The 24,048-nt window shown below is 39.7% G+C and overlaps 1 protein-coding gene across 5 annotated transcripts in view; it reads left to right on the top strand.

Annotated features, from left to right (window-relative positions):
- The window catches only part of Sfmbt2 (Scm like with four mbt domains 2), a 235,580-nt gene that overhangs the window by 25,330 nt on the left and 186,202 nt on the right, over positions 1 to 24,048 (top strand). For 2 of the 5 annotated variants that reach the window (XM_087181973.1, XM_087181974.1), the window contains exon 1: positions 10,877 to 10,987. Coding sequence is in view for 2 of the 5 variants with exons in the window: in XM_004854532.4 (XP_004854589.1) it covers positions 9,255 to 9,346; positions 10,747 to 10,987 (333 nt within the window). In the remaining 3 variants the exon portion in view is untranslated. Of the gene's footprint in view, positions 1 to 9,254; positions 9,347 to 9,912; positions 9,960 to 10,746; positions 10,988 to 24,048 lie in introns of those variants that run through there. The other 3 variants (XM_087181970.1, XM_004854532.4, XM_087181972.1) reach the window with 3 other exon arrangements.

The raw sequence follows: 24,048 nt of genomic DNA on the forward strand, positions 1-24,048 counted from the left end.
ATTTTGTGCTGAAAGCACATCCTACAGGATGTTCAGATTTTTAGCAAAAGTAATACTTCTAAATAATTCCAAATTATCCTTACATTTTTCAGATATTGGCCCAGGAATCTGCCCCCCCCCCCGCCCCCGCCCCAGTATGGCCAATCTCTCCCTTCTCTTTGGAATTTCCATACATACTTGTTTGGTGACTTAAACTATAACTTTGTAGAACATAGAGGCTGATTTAATTCTAGAAATTCAAATCTAGTTTTGAGCATTTAAACTACTAATAATGAGTTATTGTTAAGTATAGATCTTCATGGGCCAGGGATTTAGCTCAGTGGTTCCACCGCCTGCCTCGCAAGTGCAAGGACCCAAGTTCGATCCCTGGTACCAAGAAGAAAAAAAAAGAAAAGTATAGGTCTTCAGATTATTGATTGATTAATTGGTTGATGTGCTGATGATTAAACCTGGGGCCTCCTGCATGTTAGGCTAGTGCTCTACCACTGAGCTACATGCTCAGCTCCATTTATTATTTTTTCCAATGTACTAATATGTAAAATATTTTCAGTTCTGGAATCCCTTGTGAAGATGTAGTTCTGAGATTCATGGGGACATGCTCAGGATGTACAGTCTTAGTCTTGAAGGTCTTTTCCCAGGAAGCTTTCAGATGAGATTTATGGATCTGACATAAAAAAGAGAAGACAGATTTCATGTTCTTCAGTGGGTTCTAAATTGGCTTATGAGTGAAGGACATTAGTTGTGTAAGTATAACTATATGGCAGGCATGCAGACTTTTGAGTCCTTTACATGTGTTTGCTCACTAATCCTTCAGCACTCAAAGTGGCTCTTCTATTAATGAGGAAACAGGACAACAAGGCCAAGTCATCTAGGTGGTGTGTGGCAAGCAGGGCTTGATCTCAGGTATCCTGAGGCTATGAAACCTTGGGTTGAGGTAGGATCCCCTGCAATGAACAAACTCATACTGAGCATGTGTTAGACATTTTATTATATTATATTATTATTATTATTGTTATTATTTGGTACCAGGGATCGAACTTGGGACCTTGCGCTTGCAAGGCAGGTGGCAGCACCACTGAGGTAAATCCCCGGCCCTGTGTTAGGTATTTTAAAAAATCCTTTCAGTACAGGGATAAGTCATCAAGAATCATGCCCCGCCCTGCCCAATGGGACAAGGATACAACTCAACTTCTTTCTTGTCCTTTCCTCATGTCCCTACCCCTCTTTGTTACGTGCCACATTATAGTGTTTTCCTAGCCAGTGACTGCATTTCAATGACTGCAGCTCTTCTCTGAGAATAATATGGGGTCAAAGAACAGGAAACCTAAGCCCATTGCTCTAGGATGTTGTTCTCTTTGTCATTTAGGTCTCCCCACAAGGCACCTCCAGCTGCTTTGATTCCTTGTGACAGTGGACTCTCCATAAGGAAAACTTTAGCCCAAAAGAACGGACTCTGAGTCTCACTAGAGTAAATTTTTTATTTTGCCTTTTTTCTTAAAGAAATCTCAAATTCTAATAGAGATCAATAACTGACATCCAATTCCTGTAAATGTAATTAGGCACAATGTAAAATGATGCCTGCCTCTTCCCAGGGACCATGGGTATGTGGCCGGCATAAGCCCAGGTAGACAAGGAGCCTGGAAGCTGTGGGTCACCCCAGCACACAGCATGGATAGCCTGTCCCAAGGCATATGAAGAATTCCATGGCTGTGATTCTAGGTAGCTTCAGTGGCTGTGATAAAAGCAAGCAAAACAATATGCTAGCATCATGATAAATAGATTTCTGGATATTATTTTTGCAGGCCTGCTCAGTATAATTTCCTGATGAAGTCAGTAGATAAAGTGGTGCTGCATATTTAGGCTGGGAAAGCCTCTGAGTAGAAAGAAGGAAGCTGCAGTATGGGCCTGAGTCATTTTCTTTCTGAGGGCATTGGGAATGTATTACTTGGAGAACCACAGACTCTTCTGTTTGGGAAGGAGTAAAGGAGTCAGTGTTCTTAGAAATATTTAGAGCATATTTTTCATGCTGGGGCCTAGCTCTGTAGGATGCAACGGTATTATCCCCTCTCTCCCCTGCTTTTCTAATCCTCTTCAGAGTAGTTTGCCACTTCCCTTGGGTAGATGATTTTTCCTTTTTTTACCCCCTAGGAAAACTGTGGCCATTTGTTTAGTTTTGACAGCCACAGGGCCATTTGCGTTCCTATGACTGTCCCCTGCTGTGGTTTAGTCCAGCAGTCGTGAGCTCAGAGGGCCTGGTGGCCTCGGTCCCTTTTGGAGTTATTTCCATTGTTCACAGTTATGTTATTTTCTACACCTTGAAATGGTATGAATTATCCATAATTAAATTAAGAAAGATTTAATGTCTTCCTCTTGTCTCTGCACATTTTAAAAAATACCTAACACACACTCAGTAAGATTTTTTGTTCATACCGAATCTGCCAGTTGGCAGCCCTGTTGTTGAGTCATATTCAGTCTTGCAAAGTCAGCCTCATTTCACAGTGTAAAATGGTACAAACCCAGCATTTTATTACTTAAGAAAAAGATGGATAGGCTGCTGGTTTATTTCATTTTTCATTCTAAAGTCACTTGTACGCCAGCTTTTAATAAGGTATTCTTTTTATGTTTATTATGGAATATTCTGGCCCCACAAATAGCTTTCTGTTTGCTAAAACTGGATCACCACTACTAAACCTGCCTGTTTTCTTTTAAATTGTGAAATTTTCTTAGTAGCTTTTTGGAGTCGGTTTTCATGACATCATGGGGATATGCCTCCCACTGGTTCATTTATGGTAGAGGGAGATTGTCAGAGTTTCCTTGATAAAATGTTTATGGGCTTAAGAGGTTTATGAATCGGCTGTAAATATTTGCTCTGGGTTTATGAGACCTCTCCTCATAAACATTGTGTGTTTATCTATTGCTCATTGAAATGTCTTTAGAGAATCAAATGCTTGGGGTACAGAAGCACAAGGAAGGGTTGTATGTGACAGACTTTAAAAGGCCATATTATGAGTAACCCTAAATTTTGTGTATGTCTTTATTTTTCAAACAACCTGGTTAAAGTCACCATTTCTGGCCATAAAGTTTTTATTTTCTTAATCCCATTCTAGGTGTGACTTTGGGATACTTTATAAAGTGATTTCTTTAGGCCAGCAGAGAGTGGCAGAGTTGACTGTCTCTCTGATGCCACCGTGGAGACAAGAGGGGAGGGGGGCTCTGACCTTATAGTCATCTAAACTGGATAGATGAGCAAGCATCGAATAATAGAGAGCCTATTGTGTTGGAAAAGGGGCTAGAAATGTAGCTTGAAATTTGGTGGCAACAAAATTATTGTCAAAATACTAATAATATAGATTACAGTTGCAGCAAAGGGTCTCAAAATCAAAGCTGAGAAATGTAGACCCTCTGATTTGAAGTCATAATGGCTCATGGGAATATGAGTCAGCAGGGCCTCTTAGCCAAGGTGCTGGCTGCAGCCACAGTCTTGGTGTGAGTAAAGCCTTCTGAGGCAAAGGGACTAATCGCTCAACCAGAAAGTCTTGCCCAGTTTTCAGCAGCTGTCATTCTGTGGTGACTGCCCAGGAACTGAGTTCCTTGCTTACATCTTCTCCTAGCTTTCTGTTTTCCTCACAGTCTGGAACTCTGTCCTCACAGCGACAGATAGGATGGCCTCAGAAGCTCCCTAGAACCTGCAGTAGAGAGAGGAGGAGGCTTCTGGTGCATGATGCAGGCAGAAGAAGAAATCTAATAAGAGTTTCAGCTTCCCAATCAGACAGCCTGTCTTGGACCCTTAATTCTGAGGGTGGACCTCTATGACCTGTTGATTCTCTAACCTGAACTCCCCTTAACACTTCCTTCTGTGAGTCTCAGGGTTCTTGGAAGGATTGTGAGGGCCTGCTTCTGGAGCACTTAGCAGATAGTGGACACCCAAACACAGTCACTTCTTAGGATGTTCACTGGGAAGTTCCTCTGATGTTATGTGGTCACAGCCTGGCGGGGACTGCAAGAGGGCAGGGCAGAGTATAAATGAGGTGCGACATTGGGGTGGTTAAGAAGTTCCAGACTTTGCAACAGGTTTGTAACCCCTGAATATCACACCAACACATTTTGGCAAATGTACAGTGCTGAGTTACTGCCTCTGACTGGTGGATCAGAAAGCAAATTTGGCAGCAGGTATCCAGAGCTGTTTGGGGAGAAGGCACTACGGGCAAAGTTTTGGGTGCCACCTGAGATCTTTTGCAGAGTAAAATTATGTTGTCTTTGGGTTACTTTACTGTGTCTTAGCAGCTTTGAAGTTCCTGGCACCACCCTTTCATAGCTGGGAACTCTGGACCTATTGAATTTCTGGGGGGAGAACATTTCTGTGTGAAGGACCCAAAAGTCCCTGGATGAAACAGAATGTTGGGAGACAGACAAAAGGAAAGGTTTTCCCTTCAAACAGTTTTTTCTTCTCCCTTTGGACATTTGATTCTAAGTCACTTTATTGGAATAAAATTTGAGAGGCAGTTCCAAGGAACTTTGATTTAGAAGGCAAAATTTAAGCTTGCTGCCTTTCATCTTAGCATTTTCTGATTCTATAAAAATTGCTCCCTTCTATCAAATTCTGAGACTACATAGAATATAATGAGAGGATTACTTTTCCTATTTTAATTGAAAAATCCTAGTAGGAAAAAGTGATAATCGCCAAAACAAGGCTTCTCTCTTAGACCTTCCCATCTCTAGTTCCTCTGGTCCATCTGATGGGACATAACACTTCTATGTTAATCACTTCTGCTTGGCTAGTGAAATCAGCTCTTGCTTCTAAAAGATACATGGGTTGAATGTCAGGATCCATGGAACATTCTTTTTTTTCCCCCCATTAAGTTTATTGGTACATTTTAGGTATAAAATACAGTTACATTCATCATTGGGATCTTGTACCATTACATGAGTATCTTGGTTCTTATTTTTTCCCCTTCCCCTGCTCTCCCTTCACCCCCTCCACCCTTCCCTATTTGCAAAGACTTTGTTTCCATTTTTTTCCTTTTCTCATATTTTTTCTTTTCCCTTCTTTCCTTTCCCCTATCCCTCCCACTTCCCCTGCTCCTTTAGACCTTTACTTCCTATTACACAATATCAATTATACATTTTTAAAATTAAACAATATCAAGATCTAGGAGACATAACCACAGGTTTTACAGAATTTAAAAGGATATAGAAAGCATATTTCAAAATCTGTTTTGAAATAAATTTGACAACTTCTCTAAGAAGTACCTTGGAAGACAAATTAATGAAAGTGACTCTGGAGGAAATATAAAATTTGAATAGTACCCATTAAAGAAAGTATATTGCTAGCTTGAAAACCTACCTATATGACAACAGCAGGCTCATAAACATTTTAACTGATAAATTATATCAAACATTTAAAGCACACAAAAAAAGGAACACTTCTCCCCTCATTTTAGGAACTCGACATTGTGCTAATCCTAAAACTGGATAAAGATAATAGAAGAAAAAAGTATGAACATAGACAGAAATTTGTTTAACAAAACAAACTATTAGAAGTCAGATCTGGCAGTATGTAGAAAGTGGTTTTATTACAGGGATGGCAGTGTTGGTTCAGCATTGGAAGATCCATCCCCATAAGTCATCATTTTAACAGAGGAAAGGAAAAAGCCATATGATCCTGTCACTAGTTGGAGAAAAAGTATTGGACTAAATTCTACAGCTGTTCATGGTAAAAGCTCTCAGGAGACTAGAAGTAGAACAGAAACTTCTCAACATATTAAAGACCTGTACTCCATACTTCCAGCGAGAACGCCTTATATGAATGGAGAAGATACAATGCTTTCTCCCTAAGGTGGGGAACAAGGGCAGGTATGCCTACTCTTCATCTGTCCATTAAACTTTGAAACCTAGGCCCCACCAAAATAGTCTGGCAATAAAATGACACCATTAGGATAGGATTGGCAAGGTAGAAGCAAAATCTTTATATGTAGATGAAGTGATCATCTACAGAGAAAATACTAAGAAATCTCTAGGAGCCCCTAGACTTGTACTTGAATTTAGCAGGAAGAGAAAACACAAGGTATATATAAAAATTCAGGTCTATGTATAATTGCTATAAATAAAGAATTGGATATTGAAATTTAAAAGGTATGTAGGACTACAAAGGACCTAGAAAAGTAAAAAGAAAAAAAAAACTGGGTTGGAAGATGTTTAGTACCCAATTTTATGACTTCTTCTAAAGCTACAGTAATCAAAGCAGTGTTGGTGTAAGGAAAGACATATAGATCACTGGAATAAAACAGAGAATCTAGAAATTGAACTATACATATATGGTCCACTGAGTTTTGAAAGATTATTTAACATTAACATTTTATAGAATATAAACTGAATTCAAGAGCCGAGGAAAAGATAGTGTTTCCAGCAAATGGCACTAGAACACCTGGTATCTGTATATAAAAAATTAACCTCAACCCTTTATTTCCATACATAAAAATAACTTGAAAAGATCTATGAACCTAAATATGAAAGACTAAAACTATAAAACTTTAAGAAGAAATTATAAGGGAAAATATTTATGAATTTAGGGTAGGCAAGAATTTCCTAGGATACAAAAAACATGAATAAAAGAAAAAAATTGATAAATGAGATTCCATCAAAATTTAGAACTTTAAATGACATCATTAAAATGAAAAGTAGTCCTTAAACAGACCATATGTACAATGTATATAACCTATGACCAGAATATATAAAGAACTCTTACAGCTCATTAATAGACAACCCATTTAAAAAGTAGACACCAGAAGATGATAAATAGCCAGTATAGCACAAGGAAATGTGTGCAACACTAGAATCAGAAAAATACTAATGAGTACAATAACAAGATTGAATTATACACTCATTAGGGAGGTGAAGTTAAAAGTTTTAAAAGCCTTGTCAGGACTTTTTCTTTTTGTTGGATTCTCCCCTTTTGTGTTTAATTTGTCACGCCCAACGGATTCATTCTGCTGGGCTTCCTGGGGTTGTGATCCTTACTGCCTTTTCCTAGGATATTGTCTAAAATCTTTTGGAGTGCTGGTTTGGTATTCATGAAGTTCCTAAGGTTCTTTTATCATGAAAGTATCTTATTTCTCCATCAATTTTGAAAGATAGTTTTGCAGGGTACATCAATCTGGGTTGGAGGCTGTTTTCCTTTAGGGCTTGAAATACATCACTCCAAGCTCTTCTTGCCTTGAGTGTTTGCATTGAGAAGTCTGCTGTGATTCTGATGGGCTTTCCTTTGTATGTGATTTGTTTCTTTTCTCTCACTGCTTGTAGAATTTTGTTCTTCTGTTGGGTTTCTGGAATCCTAACTATTATATGCCTATGTGTAGATTTTTTTTTAATCAAGGCTAGTTTGAGTCCTATATGCCCCCTTATCTATATGTCAAGTTCTTTTCCCCTGCTTGGGAAGTTTTCTGCCATCACTTCTGTGAAGAGTTTTTTTATGTCATCTGCACTCTCTCCTGTTTCTTCATTGACTCCAATCAGCCTGATGTTATTCGTCTTTGCATCGTCTAGCAGCTGTTGGATTGCTTTCTCATGTTCCCTTACAATTTTAAAGCAATTTTTCTTTTCCTGGTCACTAATTGCAATTTTATCTTCTGTATCTGAAATTCTGTCCTCATATTGGTTCATTCTGCTGCATAGATTTTCAATGGAGTTTTTAATCTGAAAATCTGTTTTCATCTGTTTTATGAATTCCATTTGTTTCCCATGTTGGGATTCCATCATATTCCTCAGTTCCTCTATTTTTTTAATCTGCGTCCTCTCTAGATTTATTAATTATGTGTTGCACTATGGCCACAATCTTTGCTGTTATCTGAGAAATTATTTCTGATTTCATTTTTTCCAGATCCTCTTTTGTTGCCAGTTCAGGGAGTCCAGGTGGTTGAGTATCAGATTGTTCCATCTCATTTCCCTTTGGGGTTGCTGTAGGTTATCTGGAAGATGGTTTTTGAGGCTTGTTTACATTTCTTCTCATTTCCATTGGGGGTGGGGTGTGTGTGCTGCTGATGCCCACGTGGCTCACCTAGGAGTGGTGGAATGTTGGTGGGGGAGCTTCCTCCTGGGCTCTAGGATTGGCTCACCTCCTCTGCCCTAGGAGTGCTGGAATGGCAGTGGGGGAGCCTCCTCCTGGGTGCTGGGATTGGCTCACCTCCTCTGCCCTAGGAGTGGTGGAATGGCGGTAGGGAGCCTCCTCCTGGGTGCTGGGATTGGCTCACCTCCTCTGCCCTGGGAGCAGTGGAATCCATGGAACATTCTTGCAGGAGAAGAGAATCTAAACTTTTGGAGCTCTCTTTAATAGATGTGCATGGCTCTTCCTGATAGGATTTCTTTCCTTATGATTGCCTTGCTAGTAGGTTAAAATACTATGGAGAGCTTCTTACCTCTTCCCATTTGACATATAACATTTATGCTCTCTATATCTTAAAATGTACCATTTAGTGCTTTTTAATAATACAAATGATCTCTCATTCATAGCCTTAAATGTTTTGGGACATGGTTGACCTCCTTTTGAGTCTGGATGTGAGGATCTGTGCAAATTTAAAGCAATCATGATTTTCAGAGCCAAGGTGGGCATTGGATTGTGGTTTTCTTTGTTCCTTGTGATTGGGGAAACACATTCTGTGGTGTGAGTGGCCCTGCGGGCTGTATCCCAGCTGGAGAAGTGGGCAAGAGGGTCTGGCAGCTGATCTGTTTCTGTCACCAACTTGCCAGGTGCTGAAACAATCCTTTTGGAGCTCCATCCCCCCACCCTTTAAAATGTCATTAAATTCATTGTTATCTAAAGTCCCATGTGACACTAACAATTGAGGACATTCTTTTATAATCTCCAGCCACAGTAGGTAGCCAGTAGTGCCTGTATATATCAAGGTGCATTCTGAGTGCTGAAAGGCTCTCTTTCCCAAAGGCTGGAGTGTCTGGCTTGGCTAATACTCTACCATCAAGGAATCAGCCCAGAGAGGTTTTCCATTTATTTGCCAGAGAACATATATGTTACTCTTGATTTTTGTCAGAGGGTCAAAGCAAGATTTTGCCATCATTTCTTCTGTCACCATCTCTGCAATAGGCAGAGAAGCCCCACAGAGAATTCAGCAATATCCGACTAAACCACTGAATTAGTTTGTCCCTTTTATGAAGTATTTTCTGGTCCTAGCTGAAGCCAGTCACTTTCCATTCTTTACCATGGTGTTGATATTCCTTTTTTGTTCATTTGTTTTTCCCAACAGAAGACTCCAGCTTGGAGGAAATTGGTTTTAACTGGGGAGACTATTTGGAAGAGACAGGTGCTAGGGCTGCCCCACACACATCCTTCAAACATGTAAGTAAAACAGCTCATCTCCTCTGCCCTGTGAGTGGGAAGGGGATGGAATCTGTAGTGGAAAGAAAAGAATGCAAAGGAAAGAAGAAATTCAGCCAAGATTTCCTAGGAATAAAGAGATGTGAAAATTAGTTTGGTTTTTACAGATAGCTGCAGATAAAAATAGGTTTCAGTCCAATAAACAAAAAGCCAGCAAAATGTCTTAGTAGGTTAATAGCTATGTAATTTTATTGTGAACCGCTATTTTGAAAGGATACATTAAATTTTCACAGCAATTTGTGGACAGATGTATCAAATGAAATAAATAATCCTAGATACTCTGAAAACATTTAGAACTAACAAAAATCATTCTCATCAATAGTATTTCTTTAGATAATGCAAGTAGAATGCTCACCAAGGGACAAGCTACAGAAAATTGAAAAATTGAGTTCTTACAAGATTTTTGCTTAGGTGTGAGATATTGATACCTTAAATAATTAGCAAGGAAATAAATAAATTTTCAAGACTTGAGCTATTAGATGTGGACTGTTGTTTTAATAAACTAAGAAATCTTTTTCTTCCCCCAGTGGATTACCCAGGGCAAAGATTCAGCCTGAGTTTCAAAGGCAAATTGGTCAGTTTCTTAACTTTTCTTTTGATTCTTTGCCCAAATGAGAAAGCCAGGACTTTGGATTTTTATTTTAATAAGACATTTCATTCTTTTTGGTGGTGCAATATTCTATTGAAAAGGAATTAAAGACCTTATTAAATTTGTGTGCCCTGGTAAAGATACAGTACATTCCTAGCTCTCTTTTGGTATTCATCATGTGACAATTTATTATGAATGTGATTGTGGCCATTTAGTGAAACAAACAGCCAAATATTAAAATGTAACAGAGCCAGACCTTTTCTGGTAAACAGATGGATTATGGTCCTGCAAAAGTCAGATAACACGTATATTTTAAGATGCTGCAGTGATTTGGTAGTTTCTTTGAGAATACAGCTCCTAATGAGAAAAAAAATTGAAGTCCATTCTCTAGGTTGGCACTGTCCTGCAGTAGCCACCAGCACATGGAAATGTTGAATACTTGAAAATTTGTAGCCCAAATTGTGTAGACAGAGAATTACAGTACCAGATTTTGGTTGGAAAGACTATCTCATTTTCATTTTTTAATATGGGTACATGTTGAAATGGTAATATGTTAGAAATGAATATGTTATAAAATTAATTTTATATTTTTGGAATCTTCTAGAAGATTCAGCATTATATTTGTGGTTTAGCTTATATTTCTTTTACACAAATATACAACTATTATAGGGTAACAAAAATACTCTTTCAAAAAGTGCCGTATTTTTAAACAGTTCTGGAGGTGTGTGTGTCTAGTGCAGTAATGGTTTTCCTATGTTTTTGATTCCTTAAGGTTGAAATCAGCATTCAGAGCAACTTCCAGCCAGGAATGAAGTTGGAGGTAGCCAACAAGAACAACCCAGATACGTATTGGGTGGCCACGATCATCACCACCTGTGGGCAGCTGCTGCTGCTGCGCTACTGTGGTTACGGGGAGGACCGCAGGGCTGACTTCTGGTGTGATGTGGTCATAGCTGATCTGCACCCTGTGGGGTGGTGCACACAGAACAACAAGGTGCTGATGCCCCCAGACGGTGAGCGCACATAGCGGAGGCTTCAACTTGCAAGAGAGTGTCCTTCTCAATGCCTGTAGTCACTGTAGGGGCAGAGAGAACCCTCATAGAAAACTGATGGGATTTAGTGTGAAGGTCTTACAGTTCTTGAAAAATTGCTTCTTGGGTGTCATTTTCTGGAGGTACTGGGGAGAGGGGAAGAGGGTGAATATTCATATGTCAAAGTTGGTTCTGGCCATTGTGCCACCTGTGGCCTTTGCAAGGTGAAAGCTGCAGAACTCAGTCCTCAGATTGCTTCTGGAGGCCAAGAAAAGAGGGCTGAAGGGATGCCTTGATTTGGATCTTGTTTTCTCTTTGGCAATTAGTTGTGTTGCTTTTCTTCTGTTTCAGAGAATTGACATTTGAACAGGACCATAGAGCCCCTTTAAAAGGTTTCCCTAATAAGTTTTAATCTGTTTTGTGGGGAAACTGAGGGTATGAAGCATTTAGAACATTAAATAGAAGAGAAGATAGGACATCACTCAAGGGAGTAGTAAAAGCTTATAGGGATAAGATGTTTAGTTGCTACAAACCGGTGGTTCTCTGCTGACTGGTCCCCTGCATCCTGCACCCCTGGGGATAACAAGCAAGGTCTGGAGGCATTTTTGGTTGGTGTTCTAGTGAGATAGAGGTGCTACTGGTGAGGGAACATCTGGTGAGGGGAGACCAGCCACACTGCTAAATCTGCCATACACTGGTAGCTCCACAACTAAGAATTCCACTTGGCAGTAGTTTGAGAGGTGGTGCTCAGAGAGAATAAATGGGCTGCATATTAGAGGCTTGAGAGAAACTTGTCTGAAGAACTGAGGTCAGCCAAATATTTGACTGCCAGAATCTTATTCTGCCTGTTTCACTGTGTTATCCTGACAGCAGTGGCACCTGAAGGCTTGTGATGCTCCTGCACAAGCTTGTGTCACGTCCTCCCAATTCCCAGCTACCTCCCTTCCTTTTGAAATGACTTGCATGGTTTTAGAGGTAACCATGATATTAGCAGCTGCTGTAGCCTTTCAGAGTATTTGCATCTTGCCTTCTTTTTTTCAGGCTATGGTGTGATGTTTTCATGATTGGGGGGAATGGTCTGTGGGGTTTTTTTAACACTATTCTTTTGTTATGCATAGTTGATAGCCTGCTAAGGAGGGATTGTAAAAAAATGGCTAGAGTCTAAAACTTGCATTTATGTGACATTTGTCATGATTGAATATTGCTTGACCCTTGTCTCAGAAGAAGGGAAAAAAACGGCCTTCTGTTTTGGATCTTTGTATCTGCTCTGTCCTGTGTCTGGAACTGCTTTCCTCCCCTTCCTCCTCTTTTGGCTGTCAGCTAATCCATCCTTTCGCCTAGATCACCAGATTAGACCCCATCTGTGCTCACATGACTGTGTAGACAGTTGCTGTAGTGTTGATCATGTTTCAGCTGTACTTTGTATATGTGTCCATGGTACTGGGATTGGAACCTAGAGCCTCACACATGCTAGGCAACACTCTACCCACTGAACTACATCTCTAGCCCTTTTAATTTTTTTTTGAGACAGGGCTCACTTTTGAGACGTGAGACACTGTGTTACCAAGGCTGGGCTCTTTTTAAAAAAATTTTTTTTTTAAATTTATATATTAATTGATACATTTTACAATACATTTACATTTATCATTGGGTGTTTGTAGCCTGAACATGATGTATCTTAGTTCTTATTTTTTTCCCCATTACCTATGTGCCCTTCACCCCCACCACCCTTCTCTATTTACATAGATTTCATTTCCATTTTTTTTCTTTTTCATAATTTTTCCTTTCCTTTCTTCCCTTTCCTCTTCCCCTCCTGCCACCCCTCCACCTTTGGGCCTTTTCCTATTTCAAATTATCAGTTATTCATTTTAATCATTTTCATCCTTATTTACACTTTCAGTTTCTCACACTAGAGATGCTATTTGGTATTTACACATGTGTGTCCTATTTATTTCACTTGAGAATATGACCTCAATATGCATCCATTTAGCTATAAATGACTCTAGTTTCTCATTCTTTATGGCTGAGTAGTACTCCATTTTATAAAAAAAAACATATCTTCTTTATCCAGTTTCCAGTTGATGGGCACTTGGGCTATTTCCAATCCTTAGCTATTACAAATTGTGCTGCTATAAACATAGGTGAACATATATCGCTGTGGTATGATTCTTTTAAGTCTTTGGGGAAGATACCCAGTAGGGCAATAGCTGGGTCAAATGGGACCTCTAGTCCTAGTTCTTTGAGGTATCTCCATACGGATTTCCACAGTGGTTGCACCAGTCTGCACTCAGGCTGCGCTCTTACTTGTGATCTTTCTGCCTCAGCCTTCTGAGTAGTTGGGATTACAGGCAGGCAACATAACACCTGAATTGTAGTGATGAAATCCTGGGAAAATATCAGTTCTAGTTAGAGAATTAGAGATAATCTCTTCCTCCAGCTCTGCACACAGATGCCACGTAGATAAGCTCCTACTCACTCAGGAGTCATGCGCAGCACTTGTGGGTTTGTTGGAGAGAGATAGATACACTTGAAGCACTGAGAGGAGGCCTGAGGGACCACAGAGGGCCCTTCAGAGTCCAGCTTGACCCCTGATTGCTGATGCTTTCATCATCCCATTCATAACATACTCTTAAAGTTTGACAATTGAGTAACTGCATGCCCTGGGGAAGGATGTAAGATGACTGCACCTAATAATAGCCGCTCTGGTGACTAGTTTTAGAGAGAAGTTCTGGAGGACTGATATTAGCACTCTAAGAGCTCATGGATTTGTTAGGTAAAATTTCATGTTGTTCCTGGGGGTTTAGCTCAGTGGCAACGTGCCTGCCTTGCAAGCGCAAGGTCCTGAGTTTGATCCCCAGTACTGGAAAAAAAAAGTTCATGCTGTTGCTTGAGAGCCCCAGCATAGTTTATTAATCAATCCTTCTCTCTCACTTGTAAGAAAAATGTGGTGGAAGTTACAGTTTCAGAAAGACCATCAGATTTGTATCCTATAGGTTCTGTGCTATAAGGCGTGACACAAGTAGCTGTAAAATGACAAGTTCACAATGAAAAATAAGGCCTGGGAAAAGGGAACCTGTTAATACAACTGAAAGATTTGAAGTCTGTTCAAACAATATCAAGTTAGGCCAACTTCAGCATTTCTTCAGTGCTTTATTTATTTATTTATTTATTCATTTTTAGTACCTGGGATCCAACTCGGGATCTTCCGCTTTCGAGGCAGGTGGTGGAACCATTGAGTTAAATCCCTGGCCCTTCAGTGCTGTTTTTTAAAGAATTTTAAATTTAGTAGGTAATCAATAGGTCTAGGAAATCTTTAGTACAGAGAACAAAGTCAGGAAATAGCAGGTTCATGGGGCAAGAGTTTTTATTGATTGCTGTAGGACAGGATAATTATTGCTTTGTAACCAGAGGTGGGAGTAGTTCCAGAGGGAGTAGGAGAATCTATTTTTTGAGCAGGGATTTTTCGTTTGTTTGTGTGGTTTTCTTGGAGAGTTAATATCCTTGTAAATTCTGCTACTGTACCTAGCCGATCTTTTGTTATGGTTAAACTTGGAAGACATCTCTGAGTGTTAACATGAGTTATAGCAATCCAGGACAAGCAGTGTTTCTATCTGGGAACTCTGTGGTGATGGGTTTCTTATAGATCCTGGGAATCAAAGTGGCTTAAAGGAAGGGGCGATGTGTTTGAACTAGAGACCTGGATTCTTTTTGTTTGTTCATTTATTTGTTAAATACTAATTTTTCTTACGGTGCTGGGGATCAAACCTAGGGCCTCACACGTGCTAGGCAAGTGCTCTATCACTGAACTGTTATCTGGCACAGAGAACTGAATTCTTGTTCTTCTGCCATTAGCTAAGCTCCATGGGTGAGTTCCTCTCACCCAGCGTTCTCATTTTTTAAATTATTTTTATTGAGATGTTGGGGTCTTGCTATGTTTCCCAGACTGGCCTTGGCCAGCTTGCCCTGATCTTTGAAGTAAAGGGTTATAGTTTAGAAATCTCTGAAGAGCTTTTCAGTCAGAAATTTCTTGGTTTGTGACCCTTGTGAAGGGAGGATAGAAAGAAGGTGTGAAGGTAACTAATTTTCCTGTTTTATACACGGAGAGTGGAGCTCATTTTGAAATTAGGACCCAGGATCTGTCTGAAGCATAGAAAGAAAGTTTCTATGTTCCAGTTGGGATGATGAAGTTTTAATGGTTTAAGGGACATATTAACTAGAATGAAAAATTATTGTGAGTGTCCAATTCTTTCAATAAAGAATGGAGATTGAGCTGGGAATTTTGCTCAGCTTGTGCAAAGCCCTTGTTTCCTGGGATTGGAGACTTTGGTTCACTGTCAGAACCTACAGAGCAGTGTTCAGTGCCTAACTTCGTGCTCAGGGAAGCCAAGTGATGGTCAGTATGTGGGTGGCAGCTGAGAACTGTGTATGAGTCCTTCCCACTGTGTTCCATGGGAGAAGGAAGAGGAGGAGATCTTTTCCTTATTAGGCTGAGGTGGAAAAGCTTGAGACTATAAAGAAGAGTGTGGGGATTGTGCCAAGTAATCTGCTGTCTGCAGTCAATGCATTGAAAGAGAGTTATTTGGGTGTTTTAGATGATAGTTTTGCATGGTATATAGAACTCTTTACAGTTCTGTATTTTCCTGCCTTGCTATTTTAAATTAACTTAATGTTTGAATTAATGTGAGTTGTCATTATTACATTAGATGTTATGAGGAAAGAAAAGTAACAGGACAGCAGACCGAGTACATGTCATTATGATACGATTTTCATCAGCAGTCAGAGATCTTCATTAATAAGGACATCCTCACAGACCTGGGCTTGGTGGCCAACTGGCCATTCCCTGAGTGGTGTTCCTGCTTCAGCTAATCAACCCTAATCTTTCATATTACAAGTATTAAGGAACATACTACATTAAAACATCACTAAGTGCAGTGGGGGGATTATGGCCCTGATTAGTGGAGAAAAATGTAAGATGTTTTGACTTAGTAAATAAATAAGGCTTGATTTATTCATAAGCACATGCAAAGCTCACAAAGGGCAGCTGCCAAGTAATTATTGTTTATGGTGATAATGTATGGAAATCATTTAATCCAGTGACTCTTTCAATGTTATTTATTGAGAAGTAACATTACCTCTTAATGTTAGGGGCTGGGGAGCTTTGGATTTGTAGTTGGTGCCTACTGAGTCCCTGAAAGGATGTTCTTATATGAGATTGCAAGTAAATATGTGTGATGATGCATATCCAAATAAAACCCCTCCACTTATAAATGGAGAAGTATTTATGTGTGCTTTCTACTGTTGCAATAAAAGTATTGGAATTATGGTGCCTTAGGAATCATGCCACCAATTTTTTATTTTCGCCATTATTAAAATTTCTGTGATTTGCATTGCAAACTTTTCAGACTTGCCAGAATGACTCTATTTACCATTCAAAGTTGAATCACAATTACTGTAGTTAGTTAATATATAACTTATTTGAATAAGAGAATCTTTATTCATGAAGTGTGAGGAGAAAGTGTGAAGATGGCCTTATGTTATATGGGTAGATCCTGCCAAATTTTACAGCCTGGTCCAAGGACTGTTTTTGGGAATTGCTGTTTTTACTGTATTTGATTGTAAAGGAAGAGATGCTGGCAGGTGGTACATTGGACTATAAAGTCATCAGACAACAGAACTCACCAGTCTACAACCATAGTTTAACTGTAGAATCAAGATAGAATCTGATTGCCAGGGATTTAGCTTAGTGGTTCTGCCACCTGCCTTGCAAGCACAAGGACCCGAGTTTGATCCCCGGTACCAAAAAAAAACCAAAACAGAATCTGATTGTGCTTTCTGAGACTGCCAATTTTTGAAATTTGTACTTTATTATTTAAATGACACTTTAGTAATGCTAATGAGACTTAATCAGATTGTTTTCTCTGGAGATTTTTAAATTATAACTGGAATTCCATGTGTTTACTAATAAGAAAATTTGGTAGGTGTACGAAAGTCAAACAGCAGAATTCATACTAACTGACTACTCAGAATTGAGGAAAGCAGAGAGAGACTAATTAAAAATTAAATAGTTTGATATAAAAAAGCACATTGGTATAAGAAAGAGTAGACTGTATTTGATGAGTAAATAAATTAAATTTGTACTCATTGTACAAATTTAGTATACTTTTGTCAACAAGTATTTTTGGGTAATGGTGTGTGGCAGGAGGAAAGTTTAGGTAGGAAAGTTTAAGTAGGAAACAAAGTAATCCTTTCTTTATTGACACCTAATGGGCTTTTTAAAACAACTTGCAGGGATTTGAATCCTACATGATGAGGTAGGAAGCCTGTGTAGATATTTTCTGTGGTGTAGGCCAGGTGGAATCGGCTTTTGGATCCATGGACGAATGTGTATGTGTGTGTATTTCTAAATAGTAAATAATTTGAAATAATTTCTATATTTACCATTTTCAAATTGCATCATTAAAAATTTTCAGTGATTAATACCTTGGGAAAAATGAGCCTGATCTCTCTCTCCAGGAGAACCTTGCAGGTGGGTGCTGGAGAATAGCTATGAATGGGTCAGGGTTTATCTTTCCCATTCCTGTTCTGCAGAAGCAGATGGTATAGTGAGGAGGTGGTTTTGGGCTGAACAGCAACACCCTGCAGTGCTTTGGAGAATGCCTGCTTCATGTGGCCCACACCCAGCTTTAATTGGTCATAAATGGCCTTTTGTGTTGTCAGTTGGGTCTGCATTCCATGTAGTGTCCATAACTTGGAACAGCTGTCTCTTTAGATGGTCATTTATTTACTCCCCAGAACTTTCCCTCTGCTTGGTCTTTCTTATCTCTTTGGGCCCTGTGCCTGGGTGCCAGGCATGGAACCAGGGGAGTAATAGATGTCCTTGCATAGTCTTGGAGCACCTGACCTCAGAGTTCCTTCAAACCGTGCAGCCTCTGTTCCCACAGCCCCTCCTTGGACCAGCGGTCTCCAAAGTTTGTCTGCTCAAAAATGTCAGAGATTCACAGTGAATGAGATTTGTTGGGCTCTGAAAAAAATAGGTCACTTGAACAGAAAATGAAGCTGTGCTTTAACTTGTAGAAGGAAAAACAGAACAGAGACAAAGAAGTAAAGGCAGATTTGGTGGCCCTCATCTAAGTCAAAAGTGTTTATGGTGAATAACTCTTTGTTCATAAGTAGAAAGTGAATGCAGTCTACTTCCTGTTCCACATCTGTAGATTCAACCAACCACAGGTCAAAAATAGTTTTAAAAATTGAGTAAGTTCTGAATATGCACAGACTTGTTTCCTTGTCATTATTCCCAAAACAATGACATAGTCTATATTTACATTTATAGATGTCATAAGTAACCTAGAGATAATTTTAAAGTATATCCACAGCATCCCTGTTGGGTGTTTGTGTTTGGTTATTTGATACTTGCTATATACCACATATTCCCTTTATCATTGTGTTCATACGGTGAATAAACAAATCATGAATTCTGTTATATTTGTGCCATAACTTTCCAATTAAACACAGTTTCACCCACAAAATATTTTTATTGAGCGCCTACTACAGCACCAGGCACCCACATTTAACAACCTTGTGAGCTGGCTGGTGGTTTTCTTATTTTAGATTTGAAGAATCTTCCAAGGTCAAGCAGCTACAGGAGATTTTAGCTAAGGGAGACTCTTCCTAGTCCTGAAATCAGTGTTTTGAAAATAGCAGTGGGGAGGGGATCAGTCAACATTTGTTTATTGATCAAATCATATCAGTAAGATTTTAGATTAGGGTGGCCAGACTTGCAATATTAGGAAGGTGTTGCAGGATTGACTTCTTGTGATTTTTTTTTTACAACACATTGAGAGCCACTTGCCCAGGATGTTTTCCATTTTTGTCTTTTTTGGTGGCAAATAAATGGAAGATCTACGGCCTGGAACTTCTCTGTCAACTGGTAATCATGAAATTCTGTAAAGTTATGTAAACTGTAAGAGATGCGGTTTGGGTTTTCCTGTGTTGCATGGAAAGTGTAAGCACAAAGCAGTGACTACAAGACTTTCTCTTTAGTGGTAGTTGTAAATGAGTTTATTTCTTCCTGCTTTGAAATCCAGAAACATATGTGATTTAAATCAAGCATGTGTTTGATTCTGTGTGGACGGTGAAGTTGAGTTCATTTTGTGTGCTTTCTTGCCCTTTTGTTTACACCTTCTCCTGGTTGTTAACTCTCATTTCCTTGACTGTCAGAGTCTCCTGCCTGGTGGTCTCTCTCTTCCCCCCTGCTAGGTATCCAGGCCCCTGGCTTGCTCAAATGATGATGCCCTCAGTTCTGATGAGGACACAGCCCCCATCTGGTCACAGTTCCTGCTTTGTGAATGATCCCTGTGTCCAGCTTGAAGGGAAAGCCTCCCATCACCTTGGAACAGACAAGTCACCCTGGGAACAGCTTGGCCACTGGCACACCTTTATGTTTTAGCCCTGATCCTGCCTTGCTGTTCTCCTTGATTTTAACACAGCTTGGAGCCCTAGCTCCACCTGTCCACTCTTCCATCATGCTGCTGACCTCCCTCTGTGCTATTGGACTAGTGAGCTGCTCCTAGTGCTATCTTTCTATGCCCTTCTGAATATGCCTCTGACTCTTCAGTGTTTCTTAAGTCTCCTGTCATGGCTCATGGCTGTATATTCCAGGCCATGCCTCTATTCTAGGGCCATGCCAACTTCATTGAGTTCCATCCTAGGGCCATGTCTGTTCAGGAACAAGACAAGTTTCATTGAGTTCCATACTAGGGCCATGTGTGTTCAGGGCCATGATAAGTTTCATTGAGTTCCATCCTAGGGCCATGTCTGTTTGGAGCCATGACAAGTTTTTTTGAGTTTTATCCTAGGGCCATGTGTGTTCAGAGCTATGCCAAGTTTCACTGAGTTCCATCCTAGGGCCATGCCAAGTTTCATTGAGTTCTGTCCTAGGGTCTGTTCGGGGCCATGACAAATTTCAATGATTGGTGTGTATACGGATTTTTTTAGGAGCCTGGAATCACCTTAAGGCTTTGTGAGTATGATTTTCAATTCAAAGTCTTGGGACTAATATGGTGTGATTCAGAGGTAAGTTTAGTCTACTATATTAGAGTTCTAAAGAGAAAGGTTGTGTGAGTATAGGGAAAGAGATTTATTTTACAGAATTGACTTACAGGGTTGTGGAAGTGTGATAAGTCTAAAATCTGGTGGAGAAGATCAGTAGGCAAGAGGCTTGGAAAGACTTTGCAGTTCAAGCCCAAGAGCCCTTCTCTGGTGTGCAGATGAAGCTCCAAGGCCACTGAGGGAATTTTCTTTTTCTGGGAGAGCTCAGTCCCTTTTTGTTTTCAGGCCTTCTGCTGAATGATGAAGCCCATCCACTTTAGGAAGAGCAATCTGCTTTACTCAAAGTCTGCAGATTTAAATACAAATGTCATCCCCAAATACCCTCATAGAAACTGCCAGAATAATGTTTGAACAAATACCTGGGTGTCACATTGACATATCGGCTTAACCACCACAGGTGTGGACTCAGAGGGATGGAGAGTGAGCAGGGGTGTGTGTGTATTTGGAGAGCAGGAAGGGTTTTTTGTTTTCTTAAAGTTTTGTTTTGTGTGTGTGTGTGTGTGTGTATGTTTGTGTGTATGTGTGTGTGTGTGTGTGTGTGTGTTACTAGGGATTGAACCCAGAACCTTCACAGTGAGGCACATCCCCAGCCCTTTCTTTATGTTTTAGTTTGAAACAGGGTCGTAGGTTGTGGTAAGTCAGTAAATTGCCCAGGCTGGGCTGGAACTTGTGATTCTGCTGCCACAGCTTCCCAGAGTGCTGGGATTATAGGTGTGCACCCTCAAGTCCAGCTAGAAAAGTTTTGTGTATACCTGGCATGACATACCTACTTTACCATAAGAGACAATATCCAGTTGATGTTTCGGAATATAGATTCTCCTAACATAAAACTGTGGTAGAAGCCTGAGAAAATGTAGAGCAAAAACATAGGTTATCTGAATGCTGTGTCAGTGTATGTGGCAGGGTGACTTCATTTATCCACGGGGTTGCCAGGGTCAACTGTGTTCACTGTCAATTTCTGTAGCTCCCTGCTGGTCTCTGGGAAGATCCTTTGCCAATGCAGATGTACTTGCTGGTACAGGGTTCTGTGACATGTATTTTTAAACTGTCAGCTAATGTGTTGTCATCATGGACCATCCTGAACTTCTTTGAGGGTATGCATATTAAGTTTTACTGAGTTCTTAACAGGAGGATCTGGGTGTGGTGGTGCCTTCCCATAATCCCAGCACTGTGGGAGCTGAGGCAACCTGGGCAATTTTGTGATTTTATGTGTTTTGTTTTGTTTTGTTTTGTTTTATTTTTCTCAGTATTAGGGATCGAATTCAGGCAAGGCAGGCGCGGTGGCACTAAGCTAAATCTCCAGACCTTTAGTGATTTAGCGAGACCCTGTGCCCAAATGAAAAATAAAGAAAGGGCTGGGAATGTGGCTTGGTGCAGAGGCCCTGGGTTCAGTCTCCAGTACTTGGGCGGGGGACACAAAGCTGCCTCATGAAGGACCCTGTGCTTAGTGCAACCCAGGGCATCTCACAGCTGAGTATCCTCTCTTAGAATTGGCACTGTCTAGGCTCAAGGAACAGATTTGCTGCCTGTGTGCTCTCAGAACAAAGGCAGCTGTATCTGAGGGCTGAGGATTTTGGATGGTAGCATTGCCATTGTCAGATAAATTAATAATGGTCAAACTGCTCCCACAGAGCACACACATAATAGAGTTTTTTGCACGGTGAAGTATTGCTTTGCAGTCATACTGAATGTCTTTTTTCTTTTCTTTTTCATTTTTGGTTACATCTTGTGGTTCCAGAGGTACATAGTAATAATTAACGCAGATACTTCAAAAGTTGTGTGTATTGGCTGGGGAATATTTTAGATAATTAAGCAAAATTTAACTGTTCCTTACAAAATCAATACAAAATACTTCACAATACTAATTCTTGTTACTCTCACATGTGTAAATATAGCTGTAGAAATGATATAGATGAAGTGCAGCATTTTTTTTTTAATGTTCGCAGCTAGATGAATATTGAATGCTAGAATTATGGTCAATTTTATTTTTATAAACATTTAATAAGATTTAATTCTGTAAAACACTAAACTGATTTATTTTACGTTAAAATTTTGATGTCCATAAACTATAATTTCTATGTGTGTATTTTAGTGAATAGATTAGAATATTGGAAGAGCAGAATATTTGGAATAGTAGGACATTCAGGAGAAAAATGGCTTTTTTAAAAAAACAAAATGATTTAAAATTTTATCTTTTTGCATTTTTTTCAGTTTACATTTTTGGTTAAAAATACGAAGCTGGTTTAGACTTCATATTATATATATATATATAAAATCTTTTAATTCTTTTTTTTTCTTTTTGGTACCGGGGATTGAACTTGGGTCCTTGCGCTTGCGCAGCAGGCGGTGAAACCACTGAGCTAAATCCCCGGCCTAATCTTTTAATTCTTTGTGTGATTTCTGAAAGTAGAACAACTATTATGTGAACACATTATTAATTTTTAACGAGATAATGATTTTATTGAAATAAAGGAAAGGTAAATAAATGTCATAGAAAAGAGATGCAGTCATTTGTGAGATATATAAATTCTTATTTTATTACTCATCTAAACATTGCTGGCTTACCCATGGAATACCTAGACACGTGTAATAAATTACATGTAGATATCACTGGTATTTTGCCCACTTTTCATCGTATGTGAACTATAGCTTTTTCATGTACTTTTTGATTGTCACGACGAGGAATATTTGGCCGTGTGGTGAAGTGTAACACGTATAAAAGATTGTTCATGTTATTATGACTTTAAAACCATTAAACATGTGGCAGGTGGGCCCTGCACATGGCTCAGGGGCTACTTCCAGGTTTTTGGAGCCCTTGTGCACCTGGACTCTTACTAAGTGTTCTATGACACGGGTATATTAAGGAGCCAGGTTCTACATCCTCAGGATCTTTCCTCTGTGGAAGTGATCAGTCTGAATATACTGGGTTTGGCCTTTGTCTCCTCCTGGGTCCCACCTCCCACTTTGAGAAGGTTATAATCTGGTGCAGTGCCCTGAGGTGTAAACACCTTTGTGATGCTGAACACAAAATATCATTGTTTCAAGGTATTTATGTTGTTTTGATAAGAACTAGTGATAAATTTAATACTCTAAGCCAGAAGAAAATTTTTATTTTATGGTCAAAGAAATGAAAAAGGGATTTTGGAACCTAGTTCATATTGGCAGCTGCAGGTCAGAAGCAGGGAAAGACAGCTGCTAGTCACACATCCTGGTATCACAAATAAATGATAACTGTCAGCCCAACTGCAAGGGAGAATAAAGACTGACTAGAGAAGTAGATGCCAACATAAGCACAATCGAATACCATTTACCTTAGGAACAAGTAGCGTGTCAATAGATCTGGAGGCTATGGAGAGATTGTAGAATGAGGTGTCAGCTACCCCATAGCAAAGCAGAATAATTGATTTTTATGCCTCTCAATCCTCAAAAATTCTAAGTTTATTTGTTACCTACTAAGTAGGTGACAATAGCAATGTCTAACCTTCAGGAGAAGAGGATGTAGTGTGGAGAAAAAAAGATTGCAGAAAACTGTCACTCTTGAAAAGATCTAGGAATTGAAATGTCTTATTATAACAATGGCAGAAATCTTCTTCAGTACTCAGATTTTATTTCCTGACCCCTTAAAAGTGGTAGAGCCCTAGCCAGCAGAGTGATCCTTGAAATATTTACTCAACATATAGATTGGAGTTGTGTGGGTCAGCTCTCAGACATTTGGGAGGGCATTCACAGGCAAGGGACACATGCAGGTAGCTGTCATGGTTGTAGAATAAGGCTGACCTGGAAGGATCCCTTCAGATGGGTATTACTTCCAGATAGAGAATCTCTATCCCATGCTCCAAGCCTGGTGAGTCAGATGAGCTGGAATGCACAAGATCTTGATCAGCAGGATGAGGCCCTTAGGAAAATCTAGAACCTTGAATAGAAAGGTTGAGAAA

Source organism: Heterocephalus glaber, unplaced genomic scaffold (genome assembly GCF_053883595.1).
Source record: "Heterocephalus glaber isolate CG9 unplaced genomic scaffold, H.glaber_assembly_v1.0 deba00001472, whole genome shotgun sequence".
NCBI classification, from domain to species: domain Eukaryota; kingdom Metazoa; phylum Chordata; class Mammalia; order Rodentia; family Bathyergidae; genus Heterocephalus; species Heterocephalus glaber.